The sequence below is a fragment of the Enhydra lutris genome, unplaced genomic scaffold (genome assembly GCF_002288905.1).
Source record: "Enhydra lutris kenyoni isolate GAN:26980312 unplaced genomic scaffold, ASM228890v2 scaffoldscaffold1, whole genome shotgun sequence".
Classification (NCBI taxonomy): domain Eukaryota; kingdom Metazoa; phylum Chordata; class Mammalia; order Carnivora; family Mustelidae; genus Enhydra; species Enhydra lutris.
Genome location: NW_019154085.1, coordinates 73,719,611 through 73,732,933, shown reverse-complemented (window position 1 = coordinate 73,732,933; position 13,323 = coordinate 73,719,611). Strand labels below are relative to the sequence as shown.

The following is a 13,323-nucleotide window of genomic DNA, read 5'->3' as shown; positions in this document are numbered from 1 at the left end:
CACTCCGGAACCCAGTGCGGCTGGGGAAGGGCAAACCCGCTGGGGGAGATGTATTTTCAGTTGGGAATGAAACATCAAAGGTTAGGCTCTCAGCAACTTTGACAGAAACCAGCATCCCAGCATCTGCAGCTCTGGAATTTTCCTAAGTAAGCCGTGTTTTAACTGAGCGCTGTGGAAGACGGTGGGCAGGAGGGTAAGGAGAAGCTTGGGGGCAGACTGTCTATTCTGTACTTCTGACCCCAGAAACTCCCCCCACCTTCGTAGCAACAGGGACTATAAACAGGGTGTTGGGGTCTCTCAGAAGGTCATTTGTTTGTTTCCTGGGAAAAACAAGCCCCACTAACTCAGAATTTGCCTTCAGACAAACAAAACACATTGGCTGGCCCTCACTCCAGGGTTCCCTATGAAGAACAATAATAACGGAACCGCACGCCTGAGCAACTGGTGTGTGGGTCGTGGCCTGGCGCTTCCCCCACTTCCCCTTCTGTCTTGCTCCTCAGAAAGGCAAACATGCAGATATCATTATGACTCTGCTTTTCAAACGAGGCAGAGGCTGGCGGAAAGTTGCTCCAGACCTTTCTCCCTCCACATTTGGTTTTACTTTTCATCAATACCACTCCCCCCTGAACAGGGAGTAGAAGCAGTATTTCAGGGAGACAAATCTCTTTTAGAGACTAAACCCTCGAGGCACCGTAGAAGGCCAATTTACATACAAACAATACTCTGATTATAAATTAGCTATTTTTTTATTAAAGCTTATCTGACTAGCTTTATCACTATTAGCTGTAAATTTGTCAGTTATGACATGTGCTTTAAAATTGGTAAAGCACGCTCTCTCACAAAATGATCAAGATCCTTGAATTTAGACCAAGTCTCTCCTGAGCGCCACGTATTTTTTACTGTAACTTGCTCTTAAAGGTTATATCTCTCTCACCGGGAAATGCTAGATGCACAGGTCTGGATCCGGGTGACGATATTTCCATAGTTTCCACCCATTTTCTCCCAGGCCCCCAGCACACCACCCCATGATTGATCCATGGGGCAAGGCTCAGGCAAGGAATCCTGGGCAGAATTATGGCATGGCCTATGTTCAGTTATTTGTCTTCTTCCTAATGGCTGAATTAAGGGTCTGGAAGAGTTCATTTGAAAATTATTATTAATATTGGACCTGGTCCCAAGTGGAACGAATATACTCTAGTCTTTGAGGAGTGGAGAGTTCACCCAATAAGATAAATTAACTCAGGGAAGGTGATTATCATCTGGTGCCTGGTAAAAACTAATTTGCTAATTGATATTCTGGTTCCCTAAAAGAATTAATTTACCTCTTGTTAGAGAATAGTTTATTCTCAGGCAGTCATTCTGCCCCTTCCTTCTTCAGCATCTTCTGGCTCTCAACACCAGGTTTAAAGCTCCTCCGGTTCCCGGGCCTCCTGTTTATGAGTTCTTAATTCATGCTAGGAAAACCTGATCAATGAAAAAGTCCCTGACTTTCAAAGCAAAGTAAGTGAATTGTCGGTCACTCTACTCAAGGATTTTTTTTTTCACTTTATAAAAACATGGCAGAACTGTCTCATGCAGCTAAAATACATTTTGATGAAAAGAAATGTACTTTGCAAAGGTTTGGAGATACAGGTGCAAGTTTTCCTAGGTCAGAGTCCTCTTACCAGTCCCAAGAACCATGCCAAGAACCTACCATATACATTCTAGCCCCTCAGTGATGACGTACTGAGCTCAAACTACCACACACTTCATTGGGATGTATCTTCACAATTTCACGCAGGGTTTCTCAGACTCAGCCATGTTGCCATGCTGGACTATGTAAATCTTTGCTGTGGGGGCTCTCCTGTGCATTGTGAGACACTGAACAGCATCCCAGGCTTTTACCCACCAACAACATACCCAACCAGTGTGACAATCAAGTGTCTCTAACCATTGCCAGAAGTCCCCATTGCCGAAATCACCCTCAGCTGAGAACCGCTGGTCTAAGGGTTTTTATTCTTTGTCCTTGAAGTCATTTGTTGCCATAGCAGGTGCTCCCAAAATGCCAACTTAAGTCTTTATAAGTGAGACTAGTGTTCATTTTAGGGTCAGAAAGATTCCCAAATGTTTTGTCAACTTCTACACTCAGTAAATTCTACAGGAAGTGGCAGTCAGATGGAGTTGTTGGGACAAACCTGACCACAGTAAGTTTAAACATTTTCAGAGTTTCCTATTTAGGACTAATAAAGTCTAATAAAGGATAATAAAGTGCCCCATGGTGGCCCTCTAAAAGGATTGTACTTTCTGACTTTGCTCTGTCTTCCCGAGAATCTGTTTGTATTTGCACAAAATGTCATTAAATTGTTTTAAATGGTTTTATCATGTGCCCATAATTTTTTTTAATATAGGAAACATATATAATCAACATCCTCAGATCTAATGTTGTCTTTCGTGACCTTTTACTTTCTCATTACAGGGTCACAACATCTTTGCTAATTTGTCCTCCAAGGAATATAGTGACCTTATGCAGCTTTTGAAACAGTCAATATTAGCAACGGACCTCACGCTGTACTTTGAGTAGGTATTGGCATTTGATCTATTTGACAAATGGATATCTAAAATTTCATCCTGTAATTAATTTTCAGGTCCATGTTGGAGGTTGCCTGTTACTCCAACACTGGTATCAATGTGTAAATGAGCTAAATTTTTGTTGTTGTTTTCCTCTCATCTAAATGAACTTCATTAAGGTGGAATCTGTAAGATAAGAAAATCAGGGCTACCATTGTGAAATTTACAGGTTTCTTCTATTTTATGAGCTTTGTGGGAGACTTTTGACTCTGAAGCTAAGTGATGGCCATTTTCATTTTCATTTTAGAGACTGTCTTAAGATTGCTGTTTTGGACCATTATTTCTGGTCAGATCCATAATGGCTCTGATGATGCTAATGAAACATTTGTTGCTGAAAGGTTGACTTGAAATCCAAGTCTTCCTTTCTTGCCTCTCTTCTAGTTCTCTAGAGAACTAGAGAGGTCCCCCTTTTTTTCCAAAGTTCAAGCCTCCATCTGAGGTGGAAATTTCATCGCTCTTATTTCCTCTGAGACCTGCTCTGTCCTGTACCACCTCTTTTGGCAGCCTGGAAGTCTCTTCCTCCACTAATATGCAGTTTCCTCTTGAAGACCCATTTCCCTTCCTTAACAAATTCTTTCACTGGATCCCATGGAGATCTTTAATTGCTTTTTGATTTGCCTTTCTTTTACTGACTACCTTTTAAGATGAATGGAACACGTTAGTACCTTTATTTTCCTAACACCCATTTACACTTTGTAGACCCATGTGCCCTTTCACATTCAACCAGAATTGTTCTGTCAGAGGTCACCAGAGACGACTTGTCCTCAAATCCAATGTCCGTTACTCATTTCTGATATTGTCTAGCTTCATTGAGACCTCTGAAGGTTTACGGACTTCTCACTGTCGATTTCTACCCTCTTCTCTTCCCCAACATCCAGCTCCTTTTCGTCCTCCTTTTCTGGGTTCTTTGTAGGTATCTTTTCGCCTTGTTCCCACAAATAAGTTCTTAAACCCATGTTCTTCTCTCTCTACTCAGATTTGTTCCCTCAGCCTCATCTCCACATAACCCTGTATAGGTACGTAGAATGCTCTGGAATTCTTCAGTCTAACCCTTCCTCACATTCTAATCCTGTATCTCCAACTTCCTTCTCAAAAACTTTCAGTGCCTTCATTGCTTTCAAATCAACCTCGAAACATTTTTTCAAGTTTCAAGGCCTTCCACAATCTGCCCCCAACATTTTTTCCTCCTTATCTTCCACTTCTCTCCTACCTGATTTGTCTACTCCAACCAGACTGGTCTACATATTGCCCTTTGAAAACATCTCAGGAGGTGCCTGTGCCCTAATCACACTGTTTCTGCATGAGATCCTCTCCCGCACCACTCCCCCTCCACGCCCCCCGCCAAACATTCCTTGAAGGCTGGTCTCCTCCATCACCTTTTCTAGAAAGCCTGTTTCACTCTCTTTGAAATAGTACTGCACTTTGGGATTGTGTCAGTTCAAATTAGATTCAATTGTAAGGGAAAGAAACCCCAAAATAGCAGTGGCTTACGTCTCTGTCACATAAAAGAAATCTGAAGATCTGCAATCTGGAGTTGGTAGAGTAGTACACTAAGTCACTGGGGACCCAGTGCTCCTTTTATGTTTCTGAGCTGCTGCCTTCAGCACATGGTTTCCACCTTAGTCCAAAATAGCTGCTCAAGCTCCACCCATCATGTCTACATTGAAGCTGCAGAAAGAAGGGACAGGGGGAAAGGGGCCAAAAGGTGATGCAAGCTATCTTTTAGGGAAGTTTTCTGGAAGCTCTTCATAACTCTTCCACTCACATTTCTTGGTCAGAATTTAGTCATTCAGCTATACCTAGGTTGAAGGAAGTTTGGGAAAGGAAGCTACCATTCTGGGTAGCCGTATGCCCTGGTAAAAAAGGTAGGGGCCCTATTATTATTGAGAGATATGGACTTAGTGCCATTGTATTGCCTGTAAGGTGACTGGGCCCTATTATTAAATAAAGGAAGGATGGATATTAGAGTACACAACTAACAATCTATGCCATAAGTATTTATTTTTGGATTCTGCTGAATGACTTAGTATATGGTATTGTGGAAGGAGAAAGACTTTGAAGGTATGTTGGTCTGGATTTAAATTGCATTCTGGCATTCTAGTTAAACCTGGTAGATTGAGCCCAGGTGTTTATATCTTCTCTCTCCTGAAACTCCACTGAAAGGACACCAAATAAATTTAAAAGAAAAATAAAAGCATAAATCTGCAAGGAGAAAGAAAGAGGACATATCACAACTAAGAAGAGATGTCAATACATTAGTGGAAAATGGAAGGCTGACCAACAAATGGTAACTGACCTAAAAGAGTAGAAGTGAAAAGCAGAACCTACAGAGGAGAACAGCTCTGAGAAGCAGGATAATTTGCCCTGTAAGACCTTTTTGGAGCCCAGAGAGAAAACGTGCCATGGAAAGGGGATGTGACTCTCAAAGCTTAAGTAAAACAAGGAGATTGATAGCAAGCCAGTTTATACAATGCTCAGAGCCCACAAAGTCTTCCCCCAAAGTAGCCAGTTAGCTTCCCTTCCTCTACCCCTGGAGATAGCTAGAGATTTATTCCCTGGAGAAATGAAAGAGCAGACTCTGGACTGAGGAAAATATAACGTGGGAAGGAGATACAGAGCTCAGAAGAGGGAATGAATTGAAATGGAACAAATCTCTGGATTGAAAACCCATAGCCCAGTCACCCAGAAGCTAAGAGTTCATAGATCATATACACAGGGATGTCAGATTTAGCAAATAGAAATATAAGAAGCCCAGTTAAATTTGAATTTCATATAAACAATGAATAATTTTTAGTATAAATTTGTCCCATGTAATGTGGGTGTGGGATGCATAAATACAACTCATGCTCAGTCTTTCAATGCCTTACTATTATATTCAAACTGATATGGGGGATCACAGGAAATTTTGTGAAGGTCTCCCATATGAAATACAGAAGCCAAAGAAAATAGGGGAAAATGATATTCAGAGCAAACAGGGAGAAGAAGAAAACAAAACCCAAAAACCCAATACCCTTAGACAGCTAAGATATTACATCCGTGAAACAAGAACAGGATGCTTTAAAAAAATAATAGGAGTGACCATAGAAGAAGAAAAATCTCTTGAAATTAAGATTACTACAGCAAAAATAAAACAGGAAATGAAAGAATAGGAAATACACTCAAAGGACAAAAGGCAGCAATATGGAAAACACTGGTTTTTTTGTTTTTTGTTTCTTTTTTAAGATTTTATGTATTTTTTTGACAGAGAGAGACACAGCGAGAGAGGGAACACAAGCAGGGGGAGTGGGAGAGGGAAAAGCAGGCCTTCCACTGACCAGGGAGCCTGATGCAGGGCTCTGTCCCAGGACCCTGAGATCAGGGCCTGAGCCAAAGGCAGACTTTTAATGACTGAGCCACCCAGGCACCCCAAGGAAGACATCGTTTTGTTTCATTATGTGCCTTTTGGTACTGTTTGATTTGTTAACTACATGCCTGTATTACCTTGATAAATATAAATTTAATTAATTTTTAATATGTATTTTAAAAACAAAAATTCCAGCTCTGCCATCACCTGGCTGTGTGTCATCAGACAAATTAGTCACCTCTCTGAGCCTCTTTTCTTCATTGTAAAATGGAGATAACAATACCTATGTCATCTGTCTTTTACATCTTGTAAATGCTGGCAACACCTGCAATCTCATTGCTTTATAGCCCGTTTATATTTTGCATATTTTGTGACCCTCATGATTAACTTAGGTGTCCCAATCTTCCATTTTTTTCTGGAATGATGTTCCTTGATTTGGGATTCGTGGAGGCCTATATCCCTTCAATGTTTTTACTTCCTGTCTCTGACACTTGCAGGATTTTGTGTTATTTTTTCTCAAAGTCAAAGCATTTTCCCAAGCCAAGTTTCCAAGTAACTTCTAAGGAGGAAAAAAAAATCTCCCCAGTTGGAGTCCATTTATCAAGGCCTGTTAGGGATGTGTTGGATCACTGAGTGACCGCTGGGACGTAGCCAAGGAAGTTGGTTGCAACTCCTTTTCTCATTACTCTGTTCTTATCTTAATGCTGCAGACCCTGCTGTTTGCTGATTCCCAAAGAAGCCAGCTTGTTCTCTTTTTGTCAGCGTTATTGTCTTTTGAGGTACCAAATAGCTGCTCCTTCCCTAATCTAGACCTTCAGGAGGCTGATTCACTTGCTTGTCTAAAGTTGCATTAAAGTGTTGCCATATTTTTAGCCAAAACAATCCCTAGGGTTAATGAGGGGATCCGCAGCCACTACAAACTGTCAAGCAGATGCTTTTATTCACAAATATACAATTGTGGAAATGGAAGGGATGTTACACGTGATGTAATCCAATTCATCTCCTTTATTTTGTAGATCAGGTACTGAGCTCCAAAAGGTTAAATGGTGTGGCTTGGGTCTCATAACTAATTAGTGGCTAAACTGAAATCCACAACTGCTTTTTCAGGGCTTTTTCTGCAATCATGGTGTTCCTTCTCTCATGGAAGAATCAAGAAATAGCTGTCATTTGAGTCGAGGATACATTACATGGGACATTGACCTTCCCAGATTTATATCAATCAGTTTACTTTGAAAACCAGCATGGGTTTCCCCTCTCCCAAAGCAGAACTGGAGACAAGGGCTTGCGTGCAGTTAGCATAGCTTTGGAAGTGACATCAGAAACAGGAGGTAGGAAGCTATTATAAGGACACATCTCCTAGCTGGTCATCACTGTAGTCAACTGTGCTTGATCCTGCAGGGATTGTCTGAAAAGCCTCAGATGCTGCACCTCAAAATTACCCACTCACCTCCATTCTCCACTAGCCAAGGTTGTTCCATGGGTGTGAACTCCCAGGACTTGGGACTTCCGTGACATACACATCCAAGGACTGGAGATTCCTCCAGCAGTCCCCATCCCACACAGGAAGTCAGAGCAGCTTCCCCACCCCCCAGCCCCCCACCAGCAGGAAGTAAGTGAGGCACCGCGCAGCTTGGGCAGGGGCTCAGTGCAGCAATATCTGAAGAAAGGTGGACCAGGAGGGTGTGGGTGGCCTGGCACAACTACTCTCTAAGGGTCTGAATTATCTCTGGTTCTTCTGCCCTGGCTACCCAAATTGAAAGTCAGGGGGCGCCCTGGTGGCTTAGTCCATTAAGCCTCCGACTCATGATCCCAGGTCAGGTCTTGATCTCAGGGTTGTGAGTTGAAGCTCCACATTGGGCTCCAAACTAGGCAAGGAGCATACTTAAAAAAAAAAAAAAAAAAAGTCCTGATACTCTTGAGGTCAACCAAAAAGGAAGCTTACTGCCTTCCTCCCCTAGGAAAGGGAAAGCACTGTAGAAAGGGCCAGTGCAGGCAGAAGGAAGCTCTTTTGCATCTTTTGGAGCGTTTATGACCCATTCCACAGGAGAGATCTACTGCCATGTGCCAAAAGAGGAAAATAAGATTCCTATAAATATGGACCCCCTTTAAAAAACAACCACAGAAACTTGTAAACTTAATTTCTAATGGCTTTGGGCATTTTGGGGATTCTATACCACAAGTGATAGATGAAAGCAGAATTTACAGGTTTAAAAAACAAAAATAAAACAAACAATTAAAAACAACCTTGGTGTGAATTTCTAGGCTTCACAACCCAAGTCCAGGGTTAATTCTTTAGTCTGATTTTCCAACTCACTGAAAACATTTTCCAGTTTCTGCTCAGTGATCTTCTGAAATTGATTTCTGTGACTGTTTCTGAGTCCCTGCAGTGAATAAGGCTTTGATAATTAAATAGTAATTTCAGCATCTCAAGCAGGACTTAGATGTACCCTATCGGTAACCAGCCATGTGACTTTGAGGGAGTCACTCACTTAATCTCTCTTTGCCTTGGGTTCTTGTCAGCAGCATGGGGACAGGCATAACACCCGTAACCATCCCCTAAGGTCTTTGTGGTGGCCAAAGGAGATTACCTATTAGAAAGATTATTTGATAGTTTAAATAACTAAGATTTCAATAATCTAAATAATGTAAATTTAAATCATTTGAATTTGATAACTTTGACCACTGAAAGTACCTTATAAGGAAAAGAAATCACTCAGTCAGAAAACGTAATAGAAATTACCCCATAAAGGATGCCGCTTGTTGGAGTGTGGGCAGGCAGAGGAAGAGGTCCAAAATTATAAGTGTTAAAACTTCAAAGGGAAGTCACAAATGCCCTATCCTTTTGTCTGCATGAAGTCAACAGAGATGATTATTAATAAAAACAACAACTAGTATTTCCTGAGTGCTGACTTAGGAGCTTTATATACACATTATCCCATTTAATATTTAGAGCAGTCCTGTTAGCACAGGCACTATTTTGACCTCATAACACACATGATGGAAACTGATGTTCGGAGACACTCCGTAAACTGCTCACAGTGTTAATTGATAAGAGTGAGATCTGAACCAAGAAGTTGGACCCCAAACTGTTTTTTTTCTAAGATTTTATTTATTTGACAGAGAGAGAGATCACAAGTAGAGAAAGAGAGAGAGAGAGAGGAGGAGGCAGGCTCCCTGCCTAGCAGAGAGCCTGATGTGGGACTTGATCCCAGAACCCTGAGATCAGGACCTGAGCTGAAGGCAGAGGCTTAACCCACTAAGCCACCCAGGCAGTCCCCAAACTGTTTTTAATGACGGTGGCATTCTCTCTGCGGTTCTACAACTATTGGAACTGAAGCCAAGCCTGGGAACACTCAGACATTAGGGGCAGGAGTCACTTAAGTGTGCCCACACCTGAGGCCGGTTGCAAGCACACTAGGCAGCCAGCAGATAGCAATTCAAATAACCTCCATCAGAAGGGTGGGGAGGTGGAGGCTCCAGGTTAGAGCTGCTCAGGAGCCTATCTGGTGGGGCTGAGAGGGCAATCAGAGGCTCTTCGTCTACACTTGAGCTAAGCTGGGGCATCAGAAGTTGGCAGTTCTTTAGCTTTAATACAGTTGACAATAGCCATTTAGCATCCATGTCCAAAGGCTGTGATCACATGCCACTCTCTCACCCAGCATCCAGCAGGCGCCTTCCCCGCACCCAGCGCCGTCCTAGCATTACACCAGCTTCCTGTATCTCCACCATCATGGTGGCCCTGTGAGTGCAGACATCTCCCTCTTGGAGGCCCAAAACCTGACACGCTGCCTGATGTAATGAGTTCTCAAAATATTAGCTTTTTGATATTGAATTCTCGTACCAGCCTCCAAGGTAGATATTATTATCCCCATCTTAACAGATCAGGATACATGCATGGACTTAGCGTAAGTAATTTACCCAAAGTCATCGCATTGTGCTCACATCTCCATGCCAAATTGCCTCAGACTACTATAAGAAACTGAGAATTATCCAACACTTCAGATTTTACAAATCCATTTGGATGCTCAATCCTTTTCCAACTGGGTCTCTAAATTAATCAAATGGATCTTCAAACTGAAATTTTCCATTTCCCTTTGTGCTCTGCAAACATTCATCAGCAATTATGGAAAATGCCCAGTCTAATGGTATCTTTGTCTTTGTCTTTCCAAGGGGAGGCAAGAAGTAGCATTTTTCAAAAACATCTGATAATTACAGCAAAATGTGCTAAATTATCTTAGATTATTAAAGGAGCTATAGTTTGACCATCCTTTTAAAATTAGATTACTATCTAGAACAATTTATTTTTTTAAATACAACAGGAACTCAACAAATGCTTCTATTGCTATTCAGGTAGGACTATTCACTCATTCATCACTCAACAAATGTTTATTTTTTTTTTTTTAAGATTTTATCTATTTATTTGACAGACAGAGATCACAAGTAGGCAGAGAGGCAGGCAGAGAGAGAGGTGGAGGCAGGCTCCCTGCGGAGCAGAGAGCCCGATACGGGGCTTGATCCCAGGACCCTGGGATCATGACCCGAGCTGAAGGCAGCAGCTTAACCCACTGAGCCACCCAGGTGCCCCAATAAATGTTTATTAAGAGCCCGCTCTGCTTAGTGTTTTCAACTTCCACTGCTACCGGCACTCAACTTAGCCACCATATTGGAAAGAAGAAAGATAATCAATGCAGAGTAAGGTATAATGACTTAGAAGGCTTAACCCATTCCTATATTTTAATAGACCCTAATCAATTAACCTGCTGAAATTATTCTACAGTTAGAACAGGCCCCACGGCAGGTTGACGGAAGAAATCTTTTGCCCCCTTTTGGTGTATTTCAAAGCACTTTCACATATATTCATCCCCATGTCCCCACCCACGTGATATGGCAACTGAATAAAACATGAGAAATTCATCCACTAGCATTTATTGGTGCCTTCTTTATACACTTCTCCAGGCACTGTGCTAGTTTCTGGGGATGTACAGGCAGGTAAGACATATCTCTTACCTCAGGGGCTCTGCACCCATGGGAATGAGAGAAAGCTAGTAATTACCAGAGTGTGAGGAGCTCTATGGCCAAAGTAAATGCAGGAGCCAGTAGGGCACGTGCCATCTAGCAGTGCCTTGTACCATCTCTTGGTCTGGTGATTGTGCTTGGACTGAACGACTCTTAGGCCCTGTGTTGTCTAATCTTCGGCCATTCTCAACATTCAGGCATTCTAGCCTTTCCATTTCCTGCATTTCACCATTTTATTCATATCAGCAAAAGCCCAGCTTCCGACAAGTAACTTCATTCAGGTTCTTATCAGTCTAAAGATGGGAGCAATTCACTTTCAAAATTGAATATATAACTTTTTCCTTTAGTCATAATTACTAGAGTTAACATCTGCGTATTAATTTTCTATTCCTCTCACGTGCTTTGGCGCCCAAATTCCATAAATCTCTCCAGAGCCTACATTTAGCAATCAACGGTAGACCTGTGATTTGCCTGTTGAATAAGCTGTAAGAATACCAAAAGAACAGATCTCTTCCCCCTCTCCCCCCAACCCCCCGCCCCCGACACACACACACTCCTATCACTGCTACCTGATAATTCCGGGGCTGACATTGCAGACAATCACAATGACAATTTGTCAATGTGGCAGTAAACCCTTCCTAACGTTCATGGACTTTTAGTAGATTTGGAGCAGCTTGATGAACAGAAAGATAAAGAATGTGTGCACATATATGCATGTATAGATATATAAATTTACCCCCCAAATGGTTTGATTAAAATAAACACAGAAATGGTGATTTCTCACTTTACAAATAAAAGGTGTCTTGTGCAAGATAGATTACAAACCAGAAAGATTTTTAGTGTGGTGACGGGTGACCGGTAACCAATCTTTAGAATTATTTTTGAGGGTAATTTTAGCAGTTCTGTTCAAATGATGCTTTTTTAAAGACTGCTATTTTTCTAAATGGAGCATATGTCAGGAGAGCGGGATAAAAGCCTAATAAAAACATATCTGATTATAAATGAGATTTTCCAGTAAGTTGCTTTTCACTAGCCGAGGTATTTGCCATTGTCCTTGAAAACCAAGGTTCCCAGCGATCTGCTTGGGAAGTTAATGATACAGTTCCTCATGACGGAAGAGCTTGGATCCGGGGAGTATTAGGTAACTTTGTAGCTTTGTAGATGTTCCTTTTAGGAGTCCTGTGTTTTTAAAAGTGCCCCTATGTCTAACAGTTGCAGCTATGCTCGTGCTGTTGAGTCAACATAATCTACATACACATACACATATAGATGCTAAAAGGAGCAGCTGTGCAGGCAAATGCATTTCTCATCATCACAGTGGCTATCCCATTGTTGCTTTGTAATGATCATCACCAAGGAGGAGCTCAGAATTACGCCCCCTGGAGCCTCGAACGACCAACTTGGCCCGGGGCCATTTGCCGCTTTTGTCTGGGGCATCCCCTTCTTGACGCCGGAAACACCTGTCTGGTGCCCACCGTGGGACTTGACATCTGGCACGCCCGTGGAGCATGTGCCTGCAAAGCCATTACATCTCATGAGGGCTGTGGGCCACTGCTGTCCATATCCTCTCAACACGCTGGGCTCTCCGGCCCGAGGATCCACGCTACTCACGGTTTACAAAGATGATCTCAGAGGCCAGAACCGGGAGGCTGGGTGCTTAGAATCTCCCTAGATAAGCCCATAACTGCCATGGGACCTGGAAAAATCACCTCGCCTACCTTCACCTTGAGTTTCCTCACCTTTGAAATGAGAGAAACAGTAGATGTTTCTCAAAGGTACCATATGCCTCTAACAGTCTATAATTATAATGAAAACACAAACATAGAAAACAAACCACTCTATGACCCAGCAACAGTATGTAGGCGTGTGCCTGCGTGTGTGCGCACGTGCGCATGTGTGGAGACAGGCAGAGAGAGAAAATGCACACAAATTCACAAGGAGACATACACAAGGATGTTCATAGCAGCATTCTATGTAATACATAATAGCAAAACAACTGGAAATAATCTAAACCTTCATCATCAGGAAAGTGAGTAAATAAACAGTGGATAGTAATACACGAAATAACCACATAGAACTATACATAACACTGTGGGTGAATCTTACAAATGCTGAGCAAGAAAAGCAAGTTGTTAACGAATACATACACTACAAGGACAGCATTTATAAAGTCTCAAAATATGCAGAGCAATAGTTTGCATGAATTTCCTATAAAATTAGAAGGCTCTATACAAAGATGATTTCTACAAAATTTAGGAAATGGACATCTTGTGGTGGGAGGGAGGGAGGCAGAAGCAAGAGAGCAGAGCTGCTCAGGACTTCGAAAGGGTAGGTAAAGCTTTATTTCTAGGCTGGAT

General features: G+C 42.1%; 1 protein-coding gene across 1 annotated transcript in view; it reads left to right on the top strand.

The window, feature by feature from the left end:
* The window catches only part of LOC111142610 (phosphodiesterase 11A), a 392,040-nt gene that overhangs the window by 329,252 nt on the left and 49,465 nt on the right, over positions 1-13,323 (top strand). The window contains exon 15 of the mRNA XM_022495917.1: positions 2,456-2,556. Coding sequence (XP_022351625.1) covers positions 2,456-2,556 — 101 coding nt within the window. The remainder of the gene's footprint in view (positions 1-2,455; positions 2,557-13,323) is intronic.